The 23,001-nt window shown below is 31.4% G+C and overlaps 1 protein-coding gene across 12 annotated transcripts in view; it reads right to left on the minus strand.

The window, feature by feature from the left end:
* LOC126837142 (ELAV-like protein 3) overlaps positions 1–23,001 on the minus strand; it is a 59,789-nt gene that overhangs the window by 23,084 nt on the left and 13,704 nt on the right. For 4 of the 12 annotated variants that reach the window (XM_050570966.1, XM_050570967.1, XM_050570960.1 and 1 more), the window contains exons 1-2: positions 1,613–1,970; positions 891–1,209 (exon numbers count right to left, since the gene is read on the minus strand). In XM_050570966.1, coding sequence (XP_050426923.1) covers positions 891–1,113 — 223 coding nt within the window. In that variant the 5' untranslated portion in view covers positions 1,114–1,209; positions 1,613–1,970. Of the gene's footprint in view, positions 1–890; positions 1,210–1,612; positions 1,972–2,180; positions 2,201–2,323; positions 2,419–10,736; positions 11,067–23,001 lie in introns of those variants that run through there. The other 8 variants (XM_050570970.1, XM_050570968.1, XM_050570961.1 and 5 more) reach the window with 7 other exon arrangements.

Raw genomic sequence — 23,001 nt, forward strand, 5'->3', positions numbered from 1 at the left:
GTATCCTCATTAAATTAAACCCAAGAAAATATAAAATATACTTAATAAATTACATGTATTTAATGTGATTGAGAGTTATCTAAACTACAATAAAATATGAAATAAAAAAAAACTAAAATCTAGTATATTTATAAAACAACAAGAAAACCAATAACTTTACATACTTGGAAAAACAAATTAAATATATGTTTTTTATACTTGATAAATTGTTATACATTTTATTTAACTAACGTTACGCTATTTTATAGTATAAAAATACATAACATTAGTTTTATATCGTAAATGATATTGATGTACCTCCGATTTAGCCAAAGCACATAATATACTTGGTTTGGTGATGGCAATTTTATCGTTAAGCTCAAAATACTTTTTAGTTTTTTACAATTATTAATTATTTTGTATCAAATAAATTGGGTCTTTTTCAATAGTTTTCTACATATCTTTTTGGATTTAAAATAAATCTGAAAATACATTTAATTTCCTTGTATAAATATTTCAACTAGGGACTATTTATTGTCAAAATAATTCTAAGTAAAATGTATTTTTAAAACATACATATTTTGTAGTAAAGTTATTTGAGTAAAAAAAAATTAACTAACAAAAATTCTATTAAAAACACTTTAGACAAACTGTACATGTAGACTGTTTATAATTTTGGTGTTCTCAAAACTGATAAATAGTTATTAAGTGTTGTTAAGTTAATGATGGTATTTACCTATTTAAAAACATAAAAAACTAGTTAATTCTAGTTAAAAAAATTTTAAACTGATACAACTCAAAACAAAGACTATTCTATTTAATATAATATTACAAATATCTCTATACAGTTCTATTCGACTTGAAGCCATTCATTTGATCTAGCAGATAATATAACGATAAAAATTGCTTACCTGTTACTTTGTCTCTAATAAGTTTACAGCTTTCTACTTCTCCGATGGAAGAAAATAAAGATCGAATTTCTTCTTGAGTCATGGTTTGTGGTAGATAATTTACAATGAGATTGGTTTTGCTTTCTTCGTTGAGAGAATTTCCTTGGGTCGACCCATGGGAATTTGTACTAGAGGTGTGCATAGAGCCGTTGTGTGGCAAAGAATCCATTCCGTTTTGCATCATTTTTTTTAAATTTTCTATTAGATTTTTATTTGTTGATAATTAAATCTTGTTGTCGGTTTAACAAAATAAGTTAACAAAAACGAAAAACAATTTAATCTGAAATGAAATAAAAACAAAATGTATTAGGTAGTAATCGATTTAAGGTGATTAAATTTATAGGTGTGATATTTTAAATCACGTATCGTTGTGTGACAAGTAGTGTATTTAAGCTGAGGCGTAGTGACTTGCTGACCTCATCACAAAAGGTGTCTCGTTAAAATACAAAATATAATAATTATCTGTCGAATGTCGTCAGAGGGGCGAATGGGTAAAATGAATTTGCTCAATTGTTGTCAAAAAACGACGGATCATAAAGAATGAACAAATATCTCAAATAATAAGTACAAAACGACTAGAATTTCTTCGCAACGATTCTACAGTATATTTAGGTTTTTAAATTGTTTAGGTATTATTGCAAACGTGTTTAGTGTAATATTACTAACTAACGATTGATATTTACCGTTACAGAAGAAGAGCTTTGTTAAACGGTAAATAGTTGAACTAGTAAAACTCATCGACGTGAATTACAACAAAGCACAACGTTTTCGTACAAACACGTCTTGGACCCGTTTGTTTTGACAGACAAATACAACATAATGTCAAGTAGGCAGAACGAAATTGATTTTTCTAATAAATATATTACTATTAAATAACACTTAACCCTAATAAAATTGATTTTAATTATTACGTCAAACCCTTTAACGTTTTAAATAAATAGGTAGGTGTAACAAAAACTATTCCTAAAACTAATATTATAACTATAAATTAAGATTCGGAGAGGAAAAAAAACTAATAACAAAAACAATATATTGAACACTGAACAGTATCAAACAAAAAAATTCACAAACGGGTCGCGCACACATGGATTTTGATAAGGATAAACAGATTTTAGTGATAAGAAATGAAACCAGACCTAAAAGCAAACTTCATGAATTTGTGTACTTGCAATATTTCCTAACAAATATGTATACACAGGTACAATAATAACAATAATTGGCTGCAAACGGGTTTATGAAAATATCTATTACTTTTTTTATTTTGCTGTAAGGTATGTAGTATAATTATTGTCCTCTATAAATTATTCCTAGTCGCTCCCAATATTGCTAACCAATCGATACCATCGCATTTGTATTGGATACATTTTACTTTGTGTGTTGAATTGTTATATTACCATTTACCACGAATCATGACGAACATCGAATAAAAAAAAACCACTCTTTTTATTGGGAAATATAATAATAATATACTTTGGTATTTTAATTATAAATAGGTCTTTTTATTTTTACTACAATTTTGTTTTATGTTTTTTCGAAAAAGTCCTACAGAAACACATCAATCTCGTAGACATTTATAAACACGACATTTTAGATTTTACAAACAAACGAAAAAAGCTCTGTGCTGTAATCGTAATTTGTGTTACAAATATTTCCAAAAGTGTTCATAGGTGTAATATATATTAAGCCCACAGGGGGTTGTCAGTGATTCAAAGCTACGGCAATTCATATTTCATAGTGTTCGGATAACAACGTTTGAACGCACAATGGAAGTTTTGACTTTATTTTTAGATTTATATTAAGTTGTTTACCTACATGTAAAAATTATGCCGACAACCGGTTTTGTCACGGAATGATACCCAATTATGTTATCTTACAATCGTCAATCACTACTTGCCCGTGTACCTATATACGGTAATATAGTGAAGCATAGAGTAAAAATTTGAAGTAGGTATATTATATTTTTGTATTTTAAATATTGGTTTCAAAAGTATATTTTTATTTCCTCGTTTCGAATAATGTTTTAAGTGTACCTATTTCCAATATTAAAAACCAAACCAGTACATTAACCAACTAAAAAAGGTTCAAAAGTTAGGTAATAGAAATTTTTCAACTTTATTGTGCGCTTTGTATTAACTTGAAATGTCCACTCAAATTATTTTGTTCTGTGTTAACGTCAAAAACGTACATTTGTTTTAAATTTTACCTAGTTAAGTTAAGTCTATTAATTTCATATTTTTATTGTTTTTTTAGCTACTAAATAATTTATAATTCTTTAAAACAAAAAATTCACCGAGTAAAATATTTGCTATAATACGGAAATAGAAGGGTAACAGTAATTTTTACACTTGTCACACTTGGGTCACTTTTGAAGTTGGACAACAAATATTTTCCCTGTATCTCTTAACAAATAATTTTTATCTATTGCTTCGTTTAGATAAAAAATGATCTGAATAATGTCCAACTCAAACATGTTTGTACAATGTCTTTTTTTTTTTGTGTCTAAAAATTGAAAAATTTGTCAACAATTATTTTACTGTGCGTTTGCAGCTGATGATTGCTGATTTTACTAAATAGCTTTGTTAATTTTTCTTTAATTCACTATCAAAATCTGCGACAAACATAAGACCCCCTCGCGAAAAACTACCCCTTAGCTAGTAGCCCGGATCAGGACAATATGAATGGGAAAACCCACAAGGAACACTATAAGATGGACTCGGAAAAAAATATAATATTACATAATATCCCAACGACTAAAGTATAATAATATTATGTCAAAACCAGATGGAAAAAAATATATCTCTAAAAAATAAAATATATAATACTTTGTTCGGTACTTTCAGAGAACGAGTATTTTTCAATTATTATTATTATGAAAAAGCAATCCAAACAGATTGATTTCGACTGTACTCGGGGGTTTTTTTTATTATATTTGAAATTTCCGGTTCGGCGTTTTCCCAACGACATATAAATAATACAACCGTTTATTTGGGACAACTTTTTATTTATTTTGTTCGTTCGTTTTTTATACTCGGATTACTTTTTTTTTTTTTATTCGGCGAATATAACAGATGTCGGCGGCAAATTGAAATTCCTCGTAAATGGGATTAAGCGAGACATGTTTTTTTCTCTGGAAAATACGGTTTTCCCCGTAAACAAAAGAACGTGCGAAAACACGTTCAAGTGCTCTCGACAAAACAAACCGAAAATCCAATTTTCCAGGGAGAGGGATTAATAATAAAAAATAAAAAATACCTTTCGCCAAATAAATTACATTTTTCTCCTCTGGGACATGTTTCGTTGATTTTGTCGAATCGCTAGTATTGAGTACATGGCTTACATTCTGTGTGTTTTGTAAAAGGAATAAAGAAAACACTCTCTAGCCCGGAAAATCAGAGAACAGTATCAAAGCAGCAATTCAATATTATTCAAGTGACTTATAGGTAGGTTTGAAAGAAAATTAATAATAAAACACAATTTTACCCTCTCGTAGGTGTTGCGTGTCAAATTCAAGAACGGTCTGTAAGATTTAATTTAAAAAAAGAAAAAAAAGTAATTGAAAAACGTTCTATCTGCGTACTAAGCTGGAAAATAGTTTCACTGGAGTTCACACAAAAATGCTATCAGCATTTGCAAAATGTATTAAACTTGTAAGTAACTCACATTCATAATTATACAGTATGATTTCGATAAATCTAAATGTCACTTAGAGGTTCAAGATGGTGAACATGCTCAACCTTGACTGTTTTAGTAAAGGGAGATAAATAGGACTTGGGTAGTTAAGGTGCTTTAGGCTCTCAAAGAATTCAGGTTAAAAATGTATTCTCAGTATGAAACTTGCTAGTAAGTTTCATATGCTGAAACATATTTCGTTAGTCCCAATACTTATAGTTTTAGAATTCATTTGTTCAATTATAGTTGATGGGCTAGTTTTGGGAAAGCTCCTTCATAAACTCTTTCAGTTGTTCATTTTTCAAAAATAGAAACATTGTTCAAGGAAACAAAGTAAATATTTACAATATTTAAGAATTTACAACAAAATATTATCTCAATCATTTTTACTAGCGGTCAAAACCCAAAGATAATTTTGTATCAACTTCAAATTTAGAGTCAAAACTAAGACCGCCTCGATAGAACCAGACAAAAAAAAAAGACTCAATTTTATTAACAACATAGTAAATTCTATTTAAAACTGTCGTGAAATTTGTTAGGAAATTTCGTTGTGGGAATAAAAAAAATCCTTTCTATACAATCCTTTTTTACTGTCCCTCCTCGTCCTCCAAACTTGATAATTTCCTAAGTTTTCTAAGATCCTTATCCATTCCTTTTATTCTGTATTCTATCCTTAATTTCCAATTCTGAACCTTCTATCCTACTCACTATTTCCATTATATATGTGTACATTCGAAAATAGCGCCAATGTACTCATGACTTAAATATACAAGGTTGTTGCATATTTATTAAATTATCAATTCAAAAAATGGCAGCGTAAGGGTACATCATTGTTATTTTTGATTGGCCGACCCTTAAGCTGCCATTTTATTTTTATCATCGAAAATTGCGTTGGAGAGGGGGTGTAGATATGCAATAACTTTGTAGGCTACGGATGTACCATTAAACAGTGGTACCACCAGTTAAACTCAAAACCGAAAAAAAAAATATGAACAAATACCATTCTTACCCTGTTGCATTTTGTATATTACATAACCGAACGGGTTAAAATCGGATAGTTCATAATATAATATTACACATACCTGCAGTACTGTACTCTATATGGTACTCGACGATGCCTAATATCTATGATGTATTTTTTTAAAACAAATTTTTCTTAATGGTCGTTTGCAGCTACTGTTGCTGTGATGCTGTTCGCTGGCGAAACCGGGGCGGGTTTATATAATGTTATATTACACTATAGCGATAATAATGATTTACTTGGCGAGAGGAAAATGACGAGGAAAACTCGGTACACACGGTCGGTCGGAAGTGTGGAAGATAACGCCTGGCAACGGCGGCGCAAGCGTAGTGCGTTGGGCCGGGCCGGGCCGGCCGCCATAGTTGTTTACCGCCTGTCGTTGGCACATCATGCAACACAATATACACACAACTGAATATTATGTATATATTATGCTTGTGTGTGTGTGTGTGTGTAGTTATTTCTTTTTTTTTTTTTATTACATAAGACCCAAAGATTTCGATCGACGACCGACGTTGACAGCCTTATTATAATATAAAATGAAATCGAAAAACTCTGGTAAAAAGACTTTATTATATATTTTTTTCTTCGAATCCGAACCCGGGTAAAAAAAAAAAATCAATACCGTATTATTATTATTATTATTATACACTGTTTGGATGTGCGTTTACACCCGGCCGTGTTCGGCTTGCTGTAATATTATGTTTGAGCGGGTTTTTGAAAAAAAAAAAAAAAATAAAAATCACCCTCGCCAACAAGTGCTGGCAGTTCGCCAAAAGTTCACACACTCAAGGTGTAGAGTATAATATAATCTTACAAGCTGAAAACGAAATACAGATAAAATAAATAAATACCCGAGATAAAATATACATACATAGGTAACATTCGACGACACACACCTGAATGTCAAAATCATATTATTTGTAAATTGTAGCTCATCTAAAATTGGACAACAAATGTTTTCACTGTTCCTATTGAGTGTATGATTAGCGACTTATCCCTAAAGTACTTAAATAGTTAATGAACGCAATTGCTTTTTAATTTTGTTACCCCCACTCTAATATTCCAGTGTACCAACCTATGTAAGGTTGGTACACTGTACAAAATACCGTAGCTAACTGCCAGAATTGGGCAAAATTTAAATAAGATAATAATAGATATAGTTTTCTATTCGTGAATAAAAATATTGTTTCTAACTGGATAAATAATTAGTTTGATTTTAATTTATAGATAGAAAACTATCATCTCGGATAGTTTAAAATTCAACTTAAAAAATTGCATGAATAGTTAATTAATATAAAATAGTTGGTTTTATTCGAAAATTAAAGAACTGTCTTAAATCATTTTTTGTTTATTTTAAGTACTTTTTTCCATTTTAGATGATTGAAAAACTGTATTTATTATTACTATTATTATTATTACATTCGAATGACGTTATATGCTCTGTATAACGCTATACATAGTGTATTATTTTCGTGGTTAAGGGTTTATTTAAATACTTAATTTTTTTATTTCTTCACTATAATAACCACAAGTGTTGCTTAAGGTTCTTCTAGTATATTTTGTGTATTTATACACTATGAAATGAAACAATTTTAACTGGGACATTTTTGACAAAAGTTGACCAATAACTGACTAACTCAACTCCCTCGGTAAACTCAGGGAAAATTTTCCATTACATCAGACCTAGTACATACCAGACATATTTGGCATAGTTCATTGGGACAATGTGTTTATGTAAGTATGTGTATTTCTTTGGCGATAACAATAAAATTAGATGGATATAACACTTTTTTGCCATTGTTTTTTTATTTGCAAAAACGCTTTAAACTACTTTAATTTTGAAACGAACCAAGTCAAAAATATTACAACGTCAAAACTCGACTGGAAATATGCCGGACAAAACCGACACTGTACAGACTACGGTCACATTATAATATATTATCGAGGCGTTTGCTCTGTGTTTGTGTTACTAGTAATACTTGTACACACAAAGACTATGTTGTGTACATATATAATATTATTTTTACCCACTTGACGGGGTAGGGGAAAAAAGCGAGAGGGCGAAATTAGGCGCAAGAGTGAACAAAGTTAGTTTTCTGCGGCTACACATACCCGTAGTAATAATAATAGAAAGTTTAATTAACTGTACACAGGGCGAGTTCGACATTTTGAAGTTTCAAGCCGTACAAGTTTGTTTGGAAATTCGGGGTTCATCGTGTGTAATTAACAGTTTGCACAATAACTACACAACCGCTCACTTTGTGCGGGATTCACCCCAATTTTAATTAAGTTTTGTATTGTGTACAAATAGAAACTTTATTATTAGACTGTATGCGACATGATATTATTACAACGTTATGCAATCAGAATTTATCTTTTATAACCGGTTAACAGCAATAGCGGCTATTCATTTTTAATCAAGTGTATTATTATTTTAACCGAATTACAACCGCGCTATCTTGAGCGAACAAGGCTATTTAATTATGACTTGAGTAAAAGGGGCGGTCTTCGGAGATAGTAGGTAATAAATGTCATCAATATATTGATTTTGTATTGTAAAATATACGGGGATTAGGATACTTAGGGCTTTCTTACACCGATTTGTGAAACCTTAACCATAAAGTAATGCCGCACCGCGTTTTCGTCGGTGACGCCATTATAGTTTTACCGCAATACCGAAGAAAAAATATTATATTAAATAACAACATGTCTTTTTATAAGAGAAATTTGAGGAGCAGACTTGTTTTCGGTCTAGTTACGGTCGAACTCGAGTAACTCAACTATAAGGTCAAGGCAATGCAACAAAGTCAAGGAAGTGTGTGGATGCGAATAAGGAAACGGCAAGAGATCCGAGATGGAGATTTTTGTATGGGACAAGACAGTGACCAACTTTTGTTTTTTGGGGGTGAGGGGCTAAATCTTCAATTGCGCCTATGCCATGATATCGTATCAAATCAAACGTTTAATACAAACAGAACCTTAGTGTTAATAATTCATTGTACAATCATACTATATAGCACCAGCATTAGTATAGTCTGTTATTGCTCATTGTTTGTATTGGCTTATTGCTCTCGGCTGGTTCTATGAATAGGTAAATCATTTCATAGGTAAACATTGAAAATGAATAATTATACGGTTAACTCAATACCGACTCCCTGTATCGATCATTACGGAGTAAATCAAAATAATCAATTGCTCAGACGGTGCTATTTAACTATACTGGATATAATAATAATGAACCCAAGCCAGAGTATCCATAATTATTGTTTTTTTGTACTTCCCAAAAACTAAAACATCGTCCAAAGTGGGGCCTTGTATAGTTATCGATAATTCTACTAGTATTTAATGTGATTATATATGGATGACTCATTCAGTGTCATCTTACTCAATAATGTAGACATTATATAAATATATGTTCCAGTTAATGTATATAATAATAATATATTAACTGAGTTAGATTACAAGTAAAACGCTGGAAAACAATTGGTAAATTCGGTGTATAAATTCGCTAGTTGTAAGTAAAAAAAAAAACCAAATGGCATAATTATTGTATTAACAATAATGTAGCACATGATGATAATATTATATTTTAATAAAGATATTACCGTAAAAAAATATAGAAACTAAATGAAACGACTTTATGCCTAAAATTAGCAATTACCAGCTAAACAGCTAACGAGTAAAATTATTAATAAGAAAAGAAAGAAAGCATAATATATTAATCTAAAGCTACCGGAAATCTAAAATCGTGTCCGATCGATGTATGTTTATTAGATTAAAGAATTTAATGTGGATTTTTAAAAACAAATACATCACATACATCAACAGTAACATATACATATATGTGGGTAGGTCTGTTTGTTTGTATGTACACATATTGTGGAGAAAGGATCAGTGTACGGATTGGACGGACGGGACAGGGGAGGTAACGGGAAAAGACAGTAAAAGGGGAAGAAGTGAGATAGAAAAGGGAAGACGCTTGGGTAGGAAAAGGGTGGAACGAAAGGGGCGTAGCGCAGGACACTAAAGGGGAGGTACTAGGGTAGGACAGGGGAGAGAGCGGGATAAGAGAGAGGGGAGGTAGTGGTGGCAATAGAACCGGAAGAGAGGATAGTGTAATCTCGTTTGTATCCCGTTAAGCCGAAGCCGAAGAAGAACGAGAACAAGAAGAATAATAATATAAGAAATCAAAGAGATACCGACAGAATAATAAAAAAAAAAATAACAGTACAAGAAAACAAAAGCTAAACCTAATTATGTATAGTCTACAAAGAGAAAAATATTATTTTTGGAAAATAAAAGCCAAGTGCGAGCCGTTTTTGTGATTGTTTTTTTTATTGTAAATTTGTGTTTTTCGGCAAAATAATTAATATCATATTGATCGGTATATCGATCTATTGTCTTGCTAAAAAATTATACTTTTCAAATACGACTGAATAGATCGAATGCCCGTCACATTTTGTAAAATGAAAAGTATATGTAAATATTTATATATGTAATCTACTCCGGGCCTAAGCGGTAACCGCAACCGAATGTGAGGTTACCAAAAGTATAATAATAATAATAACAACAACTAAGTATAAAACTACACCGGTTTCGGTATTTTCAAAAATATTAGCATATAACGGAAAAAAGCTATAAAATGTTCATAATATCGGTATACTCAACGCTAATCGTAGGTACGTCCAAGGTAATAATTATAATATTGATAAAAAAAAAAAAATAGTAATTGTCGATAAAAAATTAACACATACATCGTCGTATATTGAATATTGTACTCGGTAGCGGTAATAATCTTAACAAAATAGATAATAATAATAATATTGTATAATATTCTAGCTAAATAGTTATCTACATAATAGATACACAATAATATAGGTAGGTACATATGTTTAAAGAACAATGAAGGCTTTCAAAGCACAAAATTAGAAGACTGTGTCTTTTCTTTGCAAAATTTAGAAGAGAATTTAATCGAACGGCTAGTTGTGTAATATACTTTAATATGAATAACATTTTACAACATAAGAAAATTCACTAAGAAATTATAACGCAATAATATTATAAAGAAATAGTTTTATAAATATAATACATTGTATATATATACATATGCTTACCTATCCTTGCGTGTAAGAAACGACCGGACCTCTCGACTAAGGGTTGGTCGGTACGGCAACAATATTGTTGTTGTAGAGAACGACAATATTTCAATGTGCTGTTGTTGTTGTTGCTGCTGCCGCTGTTGTTACTTTACACGCGAGTTTTAACAAAAGTGGCCACAACGAAAATAACTCGAAATCAATATGCAAAACGGAAAGTAAATGGTTGTTGTTAATGTTGTTTTGTTTTTTTATTTTGAAAAAAGTAAAATTATAATTAAAAAAAAAAACGGAAAAAATCCGTGCTTAAAACTAAGTACGACCTAAAACAAAACACAAGTTGCAGTCAGAAAGTATGGGAACTAAATGGCAGCGGTGCCGGGCCGGGCACTATGGTCTTCGATATTGATTGTCGAGTGGCCGCCGCCGCGCCGCCTGGTTACGAGGGAGCCGCCGCGGCCGCACGCGCCGCGTTCGCCTCGGTCGGGAGGTACTTGCGCAAAAAAAAAAAACCACCCTCCATGGACGCCTCCCGTTTCGGGTGTCCGGTCGATATAGCCAGCGCGGCACCGCCGCGGTTCCGGTAGGCACGCGGGACACGACCGTACGTACAGCCGCCGAACACAGATCGTGCCCATATATATATATATATATATATGTATGTATGTATATGTGTGTGTGTGTATATATATATATATATGTATGTGTGTGTGTATATATGTATATACACACACACGCTTGTATACTTAACCATCCTATCATATACCACGGGCCTATAAGCCTAGGCTAAAGCCTCAAGCCTGTCTTTTGTGCCTAAAAAAAAGGTCTGTGAAAATCCACGGCCGTCCTGGGAGTTTTACTCACCGTGGAAAAGTGCTCGGAAGAAGGAAAAAGAAAAAATCGAAAACGTTTCTCGTCCACATAATACGATTACATTTCCAGTTGGCGTTTTAGTTTCAAAGCGCGTTCCTCTTGGGAAGTTTTGACGATTGACGTGTTACCTCCACCGCCGCCCACCGCCCTTCCGCGGGGTGCCGCCCGGGTCCTTCCGGGCCTGCGGTAGTTATTATTTTTTTTTTTTTTGTCTGCGCGTACAAAAAGTACCCACCGGGAAAATCAATAACGACCGCCCCCACTGGCCGCCGCCCGGGCAGCCGAGCAGTTCCCCTTGGAAAACCGCGGCGTACGAACATAGAAATCAATTCAGGGCCGGCGGCGGCGGCGCGGCGCCGTCGCAGCTACGGTCCCTTCGCCGCCGCCGCCGCAGCCGCAGCTCGCAAAACGGGGTGGATGAACTTCACCCCTCTGGCCGCCCCCGCGCACCGCACCGACTCGCCGCGGCCGCCCGATCGTTGCCCGACGCTTTTCGAAACGGGATACCTTAATAATAGTCGTGTACATATATATATGTATATATCAAACCGGGCCGCACGACCCCTCGCGAAAAACACTGCGCCGTCGGCAGAGTGCTTTTGAGTGTACGGAGCGGGCCTATGATCGCCGCCACCCGGCCGCCGCCGCCGCTCCGTCACCGCTCATCCGATCGGTCCACTGAAAAACATTAATAACATACCCCAAACGGTTTTCGATTATTATCGTTGTTAAGCTTTCCAAACGCTTTTCTTGCCGTGACAATATAATAATATTGTGTGCACGCGATAAGAAATTATTAATACGCAGTACCTACCTACAACACAATATATAATTAACTTTTTTTTTTCATCTCTGACCTAGGTACACCGACTACCGTGTTATTATACGCTTTGGATATTTTCCAAAAGGTCCTCTTTCGCTAAACGGGAGACGCCTCCCGCCCAGTGTTTTTTGCCTTTGACCTACCCCGTAAGTCTAAATACACTGCTAGACAAACGGCACCGAAAGCCCGCAAGGCTTGCACGAACAAGCTACCCGAGTGTGTGTGTGTGTATAGAGTGGTTTTTTTTCCTACGCAACATAACATTATAACTTGTTGCTCGTCACTATAATAATAGTATTGTCTACCTCGAATTTTTTAAATGTCACCCACACGACACATCTACCTGTTTTTCCATTTGCATTCGAGGTGCCCGAAAAATATTGCACCTCCCCACATTGGCTGGGGAAAACTTTTTTTAAGCTCCCAAAGCGTCCACGGAATTGGTGTTGGCAATTGTCTACATAAAACCTACTCACGTTTTGTCTTATTCGAATGAATTTTGTACGATTAACCTAACCGGTTAGGGTGTGTTATCGTATTATGTCATCAAGATAATTATTAGGTTGTCTATTGTTACAGTTTTTATTTAAGTATTACGAGTCAAGAATTCGTCTAGAAACCATTTCTCTTGCGATGGCAGTGGTGCTACACGGTGATGAATTATTATAGCCAAACTCAGCTCAGATACATAAACAGAACCACTTTGAACATGTCCAAGAATAATTGGATGTAGGTATACTCACTGAGTTGGGTACTAAGATGGCATAATATAAAATACATTAGCTCAAAAACCATGTTTTGTTTGAGGAGAAACCACTTACCGTTTATTCCGTCTTATGGGTAAATAAAATAAACATGATTTGTTAACAAAACTTAATTTTTAAGATAAACATTTCTCAGAAACATGCAGTTTCATCTATTCAAGTCTTACCGCAAAAGTACTTTATCAATTATTTAGAAACTGCGTTGAAGTACATTTAATTTTATGGGTTTTTTTTCAAATATGTATGACATATTTTCCTATAAACGTTTTTTTATAGCCCCGGTCTGATTAAAACTTTTAGATAAAGTCTTGATCATTAATTTTGTACGAATGCAGTTCTGCGATAAAATAGTTGAGTTTAGAGTTCATCCCCAGAGACATGTTTGCACGCAAAACAAAAGAAGTGAGGGGCAACCATAAAATATATTTTAATTTTGAAATAAACAAATTTTTTCAACATTGCACCGAAGCCAAAAGAAGTTTTTATTTTAACAATTTTTTTTCCTAAATTTGTTGAAAAGGATATTATGGCTTTGATGGGAAAGTTATGACTGTACTTATTTCTGTGTACATCTAAATTTTTCACCATCAGTTTTCGTTTGTATAAACAACCGAATTTATAAGGGGTTAGTGTTGTTCGTTTTCTATGAGTATCTAAATTTAAGTGTTAGAAGACTAAAGTAAGTTTACCAAAAAATATAAACTCTATTATTTCTTCCATTAGTATTAGACATTAGCACTGGTGTTTTTTTTTTTTTTTTCAACTGTACAGTTCATTATACAGTTTAATCTTAGCGTTACAGTTTGTATTTACTGTTTCTCAAAAGCCAAAGTTTTACAGTCGAGCAAAATGTTCGCTTCACGTTGCTTACTTTAAAGTAATTTCAACGCTTACAATTTATTTATAACTACCACCTTCTAACCCGCTTCAATCCCCACAGGCTCAGCTTTTGTTTAATCATTTTATCACATCACAATGTATTGCATAGGTTTTTAAGTAAACACTCGCAGCAAATGAGTATAATTATTTATTTTAGGTGCCTAAGTGAGCACCTGGGAATTCACGTCAACTTTTTAGTAATTACTTTAACTGAATTTCTATCATTTAATAATGCGTACAGGTTGAGATGAGTACCTATAATTCTGTGGTGTTTGTGTTAAAGAGGGATTAAATGTATTCTCCAAGGAATATATTTTCCTTGGAATGCCCATAGTCTATACCTCCATAAACATTGTGTGCTCCACATTCAATACAAAGTAATAGAGCATTTCTCTGCGTTTCCATTGCATTCGTACTAGCAGTGATAAATAGTAAAATATCAACTTCAGACATCATCTGGTTTGAAAAATAATAATTGTATCTAAACTCGTGTCTTACGTTTGGGGAAAATATAAATAAAACTTTCAAATTCTACCGAGAAAATCGTTTTGGTCCAATTTAAATAGAAACGAAACATAGTAATTATTTAACTTATTTTTTAACTATATTACTATATCAAAGGACCATTTTAAAATTGGTTAACTTAAATGAATTATAATGAAAACAAATATCTTTCCGAGTTATCTCCTTTTTGCACATAGTTTTTATTGACTTTCTCAAATGCCAATTGGCAAAAACGAATTATGTCAAGTGTAATATTTGTGCACACCAACCTAAAAAAGGGATAAGTCGCCTTTGACTCGTTTACACAGACTTGTAAGATGTGTGCATAAAAGGATAAGTGAGTGATCTTGTTACGGGAAAACCACAGGCACTTCAGTATCGTGTGATTCTGTTTTTCACATAATAGCATTAAGATTTAAAATCATCCTATGACTTATCCCGTCTTACGACTTATGCGCTCAAACGTACACAGTTCTTTTAAAAACATTTTAAACGAATAACCCTAAATTTGCGTTTTCCGACTTATTCCCCTTTACACAAACACCACCAAAATGGTATTTTAATAAATTTATTTATAGGTATTTTAAAAAATAAAAACAGTTCAGTTTAAATCAGCATTAGTATCCACAGATTCGAATCGAAGCTTAGTAAATTATATTTGACGGTTGAAAAATTGGTCAAATATTTTTTTTGGGGTTTTCCCTGTTTTGGCGGTGAAAGAATTGACTTTTTCTAATAGAGGTGTTACTCGACTGAATCGGCCCTGTAAGTCCTGTAGTAAGTACACAGTAAGTTAAGGACAAGCATTGGCTGTGCAAATCAAACCGTGCGATTAATTTCAGTTCTGTTACGGTCGTTTGCATCAACTATACTTACAATTCAAGTGTAGTATAAAAAAAAACTATCGGTAAACCTAGTTAAAAATTCAAGTACGGTCTGTGAAAACCGCCATTATTTTTCCAATGGGTATTGATTGACTTTTGACACTTGCACGCCATCGATGTGAAACACCGAACAAAATATATTATTATGAAAGTAAAATGTATAAATAATATAACAGTACAGTATAAAATATGTTTAGAGCTATATTCGGTTATTGGAAAGAAACATTTAAATTAATAAAATAATAATCATGTAAGTATTTATAGCGAAGACCAAAAGCCCTATCATAGTCTGGGCTTTCAAAAAAGCTACTTTTTCATGTTTTTCAGTGTTTAAAGCTATTTTTTAAAAGTTATGTCTAACTAGAAAAAAATATTTTTTGAAAACAAATTTAAACAAATTGTTACTGCCATATCCAAAACTATTTTTTTTCGGGTTTTTTTTTTTTTTTACTACAATTTTTATAAAATACTCCTATTTTGAAACGTATCTAAAGATTGTATTTATAATATTTACCATGTATTTATTATACTTTTAGATGGATAAGATAATTATTTTTTTGGTTAAATCCGGATTTTTGTGTTCGTATTACTAGTTTCAGTTTAAGCTGAGTGACAATTTTTGTTTTTAATATATTAAAATGCATAAATATTTAGTAGGTAATCGATTTGAGGTAAAATCTGAAACCCCCATTTTAACGATTACAAAAGTGTAGAAAAAATATATGGTATGATTTGGCATTTTGGAATTTGTTTATTTATAAGTATTCAAAATTAAAATATTCATATTATGTATACCCATAAAGTAATGACATTTTTTTAACGTTTTTTCGTGTAATTTAAGTAAAATCAAACCAATAAAATAAGAATTTAATAGTATTTGTTGTGGACAATTGCAATGAAATAGTTATGTAAAACCAGAAGCTTATTCAATATTACACAAGTCTAATTAAAACAACAAAATAACACTCAGTGTTAACTCATTCCTTAAATATTCTATAAAATCGCCCCTAAAAAAAAAACTGGATAAGTTCTTTGCTTTATTTTTTTACTTCATTCGTCAAGTTGAGATAATGTTTAATCTCATTTTTCAGTAAGTGTTTATTAAGTAGAAGAGATACGTTTTTGTGATACTAATTTGGAGAATCTGTAATTTATTCGCTGATTTAACAATATTTCGAGCTGGCTCGACAACTCTTTGTAATGGCAACATGAAAATTATCTTTTTTTCTTACTTACTTTTATGCATAGTAAGCATTATAAAATTATATTTTTTTCCCAGATACTACCTGGATATTGTTGGTTGAACAATTTTAATAACGATATTTTGATGCCTTTTTTTTTAATTTTAATTAAATCTGTGCCAGTATATAATGTATAATATAGAGTGTTGTTTCAATATGGTAAGTATAAAGCAATGAATACACAATTTATACAGCATACATAACATATTATAAATTATTAAAGTTATTTCCACGCCCCCCAGCCTAAAGTTCGTGAACAATGAAGACAGGTACTTGTTTTATGGCGCATAATAATTGTTATTGTTATTATGTGCTGGCTGTAAGTTATAGGTGATATTTTTAACAAGTCTACAAAAGTAATAGGGGTACTTTTTTAGACGCCATTAAGTATGTATGTTTTTTTGTCAACCACTCGTATATTTGGTAGAAACAATACACTGTTAATGGCCGACGGTATACCCGACCGGTGAGGTGAAACTTTCGAGGGAGATTTTATTACTTTAAACTTTCCCCGGTTGCGTAAAGGTACCTACGCACAGTGCACAGTGGTAGACTATAAATCAATACCGCCATTTTTAAGTCTTGAAAAGTGTATATAGAGTAATGTAGTAGTGTACACTTTTCCATCTTATTTATTATTATACTATAGTACAATATTAGGAGGTAATGTATTTTCGCGTTTTTGCCATGAAAAATGGATATGATCTCCAAACAAATAAGAAAGATAAATATCTCCGGAGGCTAATATTTTGTAATTTTAATACAACATATTTTTCAAGTCAACGGACTACTTACTTAAAATTTGCTCTTTACTTTAAACGACTCAACTGAATTCTAGCTGTAGATAATATGAGGCAAACATATGAGGAGAGTGGGCTAGAATCGAAACTAACATTTTTCAAAAAACTGGAAGAGGGTTTCCTAAGCAACAACAAAATGTACACTAAGTAGTTTGGACCGAAACACTTTAATATGCCATTAAAGTATATACAAGTTTAGTCAAGGTAAAAATACAAAATATGTCTTATTTCCCAACTAAACCTATACAAAAAAAAAGACTTATACATAATATATATATTTCAATTAAATATTTATTAGAAAACCCCTACAACGGACGGCTATTAAAATAAACAATAAACATGTTTTGTTGATATTTTAATGGATTGGTCCGGGCGGGCTTCTTTTGAAGTATAAAAAATAATATTTTGCAGAAGTGTAACATTTAAATTTTTAACACAATGAACACAACGAGGGTAGAAGAAAAAAATAAGGGCGTCTAACAAAATACAATATTTTCTTTTGTTCAGAAACGGGCCAAGGCCAGAAGTATGCCGTTTAAAGTGGAGAAACCAAAAAAAAATACAAGTGGTATTTTTATATATATATTTTTTTTTTTTTTGTCAACGTTACCTTTTTATAACTGTATTTTTTTATGATTTTTCATTCAAAATTATAACGAATTCTGTTTTGTTGTCTAAATAATATCGCTGTATTTGCAACCACCTCATAAAACTTTCGTTAGTGTTTAATATTTAGCTTTCTTGCTTTTTCTTTATTCATTGTTTTCCCAAGACACGTCCCCTCTTAATTTTGGGTGTAAGTACAGATTCATTATTGCCACGTGATTTTTCCACTGTTATTTTCTTCATAATAATAATTAGCAATGCAAATTTCATCCATAGTTGTTTTGTAACTTATAAATTCTACAGACCAAAAAATCGAAAAGGGTCGTTGGAAGCATCGAATAAACGACCGGATAATAAAATGTATATATTCTGTTTGAAATTTAAAATGTAAATTTTATTCTACCGTTTCCATCTGGGTGACTTTATTTGTTGGGCCGTTGTTGTTTTAACAAATGTTACATTTTTTTATACTACACGCTCACTGTAAATAATAACTTTTGTTGTTTTGATAATTTTTTCATGTTTTATTACATTGGACAGAAACAACTACAATTTCCTACAAACATCTTGGGTAGGAATTTATAATAATTAAAAAAACTCAAGAAAAATAACTTTTGTTAATAATCAACCAACTATAATTGAATACATAAAAACAAAACAAATTACACAATTCAAAGCTCAGGGCATATTTTGTGTATTTACGCGGATAGAATGATTTGTTTCCAAATTTTATTTTATATTTCTCATCGTTGTGTAATAATATATAATGTGTTAACTGTCGAATTCGGTTCGTTTTCTAATACAGCTGTCCGTTATAATAATATTATGCTAATTAAAACAACAGTGATAAACTATAAGGTATACAGCTTACAGCCAAAACCAATTATTATTACCTATCTCCCTACCAAACTATTAATTAAATTCCGGATTTGTAGCGGTGAGCGCATAAACTAAGCTTATATTCCCCTACTTCTATTGCTTGTTCTAATCAATGTGTTAATACTCTCAAACAATATCGAACCGTACGGATCCAATAAATATGTTAATTTCATAACAACACTATAGGTACCTATAGTGTACAATAGTGAATTTCCTTATTGAATAACAATCATAATGTAAATTACTGAGAAAGTCTGTGTCGGGTAAAAGCATTCAAGTAGTATTATATTCTGAATATAGGCAAACGTTTTCAAATACTTTTAAAATCTTTTTTTTTTTAAATACACATTATCAGTTTTATTTTGACTAATAAGTTTAGATTTGGTAGCTAAAAAAACAGGCTAGTGTGATGTATATTAATAGATAACTTATATAAAACTTTTTGTACAGTGTGTTCCAGTGAACATTTAAAAAAGCAGCCAAATCTATATATGTATATATATATACTGTAGAAATAATTAAAAAGCGATACACATACTCAAATATTACTCAATATCCCTATAAAAACCCCCCTAAATATTTCATTCTATTTTCAACGTTTCTATTGCTTTAAAAAAATAAGACCAAATATTTTTATTTGTTTCCTAAGCGTTATATAGATCAATAATCGAAAAATATGAATAATTTATCTTTGGTTTGCCACTCAAAAAGTATATAAAAAATAAAATCTGCGCGATCATTACAAAATTTGTTGACTTAACGTTATTTTTAATTAAACCACGGAAAAGAGGGCACCTCCCCACCCCCGGTGTCCTTAGACCTGTATCTAAAATTCAATTTCGGTTTGAGTACATTCAAGTACGGCTGGCTGAAAAAGTGGGTATTTTGTTTAAAGATATATTTGTTCCTGTTATCTGGAAGGAGCTATGTATTATTATTAAATATTAATATTAATACCTGTATTTGCTTAAAAATATATACATGTATTCATAAACCTGTCTTAGGTCTTAGACTAGAGCCTTTGCTTGCTCTTGGGTTTAATACATAACCCCTCAGCATCTTATTCTGCAACAGTAATAATAATTTGTTCTAGTTTAATATTTGTTTATGTAACTTAGGACGAACACATTAATTTTGAATAATATTTCTATATTTTTTTCCAAACCTTTGAAAAATGTATTACATACCTAATCACTAAAATAATAAATAGATTTCCATAATTTGTACTCTCTAAGTGCATTTTTGTATATATATTTCGCATAGTTTTTTATACTCATTTCCTTTAATTTAATTTAGACAATCATTTTTTTCACTAAAGTTAAAAATATCCATTTTCCACCATCTAAAATATTTGGATGAAATAGACATATTCTTAAAATAGGCTAATTGATGATAATGCCAACGTTTTTCGACAACAATATTTACTTTAGCTGCGAATAAAATGAAACTTGATTAAATTTATATGTAACTACTGCTGATTTGCATTTTAATTAATTACACATTAATTTATGATTGAAATTGTTGTCATCCCAAAGTCCTGTACCCAAGTCCATATAGTGCATAGGTGATTTTTTTCCAAATTTTTAGTGGTCAAGAGAAGAGTTTATTTAAAATAAATTAATATACATTATGTAAAAATAAATTTACCTATTACCATATTACAAACCGTTCGAGAATTGTAACTTAAAATGTCAAATTTTGCTCTAAACAGTGTTACTGTGTGAGTCAGTGTTAGAATATAAAATTATATTTTATACTTTGTCCAGTGTACAATTTGGCCGTGAGTTCAATGGTCGCAGTTTACCTATGAAATATATTTAAGTCTATCTACATTTCCGTTATTGTGTTTTGTGCGTGATGCGCTGTCTCACAAATTATAATATTCTAGGACATTATGATTTATGATAATAATGATACATCACATAGTCCGGGGTGTTATCTATTTTATATGAAATCGTTTGGGGTTGAAAATGGCTCACTGCGAGGGAACATATAATCTGGTTAGCAAGTGCTGAGCTGTGCAGCGTGCACCGTATATACAATGGTGTAGATGATGTCATACGTAGGCCGGACCCTTCATAAAAAACTAGTTTACATATTACACTATTTAGGGTGGCTCGTGTAAAGGGAAAATTCGCCGGTTACCCACTGCCTTTCATTATTTGTATCCATTTGGCGTTTGCTTATAACAAAAAAAAAAAAACAGAAAAACCCCCCTGGATTTGACTTCACATCCATTTCTTTCAACCCTTTTTCTATATTATGTACTTCCCCTAACTGTCACGTGCATCGATGTATCCTTTTAATAATGATTATTCTTATCGGCAAACAAAAAAAAAATAGACAAATGCACGGACAATAGTTGTACACACAATTTTTAGGGCCTTGGCTAAAATAATAATATGATCTAGTCCATATAGACCACATATGATTATGGTTCATAGGACTATGGTCGTTATTCTTACTAAAAGCCTAGAGTATTGTGTACTTTCTAAATTGTCTTATCTCCATTTCCTTATTAAAATATTGATAGAATTTCTGCCGGGTTTATTAAATCGGTGCAAATTATTAATTTGTATTGTAATTTAAAGCAAGACGCGTTCATCTCTGTTTTATAGATGAGACTAATGTATTTCAATTTTGTAACCTAACTATTATTTTTTAGAGCTGAAAAGTTGATTTATGTTTGAAGATTTTGTAAAAATCACTGCGGGAATTGTACTATTATTATAAAAATACTTTTTAGGGAATAAAAAAAACATAATTTAGAATACTTGAAAGTCGCGTTTTTTGGATTAGCTTAGGTTTTTTAATACTTAATTACATTTATTATATAAAACCCACAGAAAAATTAAGAGTATACAATTTTTGCCACTAACATAATATTTTATTTGTTATATTATCGAAAATTGTTTTAAATTTTTAGCTGGCTTGATAACTTTTTACTTTTTATAAAACGGTTTTGGCAGTAATGTGTAAATTAAAGTTTTAATAAGAATTAAAATAGTGTTCCTAAAAAACGTTAAAAAAAATTAAAAGCCATATTATTTAAATACTCAAACCAATAAAAACAAATTAATAACCGAACTCATTAAAAAACGTAATCACAATTCAAAATCAATAACGATTTGAATACCCAAAGTTAATTTTTTTAGTTATGGCAATTTTTTTTTTAATGATACAATTATTTATTTTATCATTTGCACAAATATTATTTGCAGGACATTTTTCCAGGCATTTTAGTAAATTTTCGGATAATGTATTAATTATAAATGTATTTTATAATAAGGTTTTTACTTTTCTTGGTCTTAAAACGTCGAGCCCCACAGTTGAGTAACCCGTTTCCTTGTTCAAAAAAAATATCAAGATTTCATACCTAGTTGTAAATATTAAAAGAAAGGAGATCAAAACTTATGCTGAAATTAAAAACCATGCGTCGTATGTTGACATTTAAAAAATTCTGCCTAAGCCTTAAGCACAAGAGAACTTAAATCAAAGAAACTCATAAAATGGGCAATGTTATACCTATACTCTTGTGTTGTTGTTTTGTTTGGTTACAAGAAAAATACAACTCGATTTTGGAATATATTTAGATTTTCAATACAGTTTATTTAAAACAAAAATGTAGGTACTCGTTTTATTACTTATTATTAGGTACTTCAAATGAAACTGAAATGTGTATTAATATATATTTGTTTTTCATATGAAAGAGTAATTTTTTTTATTACATTTTTTGCTTAATTTGAACAGAAGAGTATACTTAAAACGAGAACACTATGTTTGTTTGTTTCAATGTATGAAATTATTAGTTTCGATACACAATATTGATTTTTTTAATTCTAAAAGATGTTGCTCAAAAACCATATTTTTATCAGGGGTGAAGTTAAGACAATTTTTCAAAATACTATCTTGGCCAGTATTAAAAATATTACTTTTATGGTGTTTTATACATGGCCGAAAACAAAGTAGATAATATTTCCTATAAATAGCTCGTACAAGACGATTTTTAGTCCATTTTGGTTGCCATACG

Source organism: Adelges cooleyi, unplaced genomic scaffold (genome assembly GCF_023614345.1).
Source record: "Adelges cooleyi isolate 19-005CV unplaced genomic scaffold, UGA_ACOO_1.1 ACOO_flye_CR_arks_rails_tigmint_CR_PRNA_247, whole genome shotgun sequence".
NCBI lineage: Eukaryota > Metazoa > Arthropoda > Insecta > Hemiptera > Adelgidae > Adelges > Adelges cooleyi.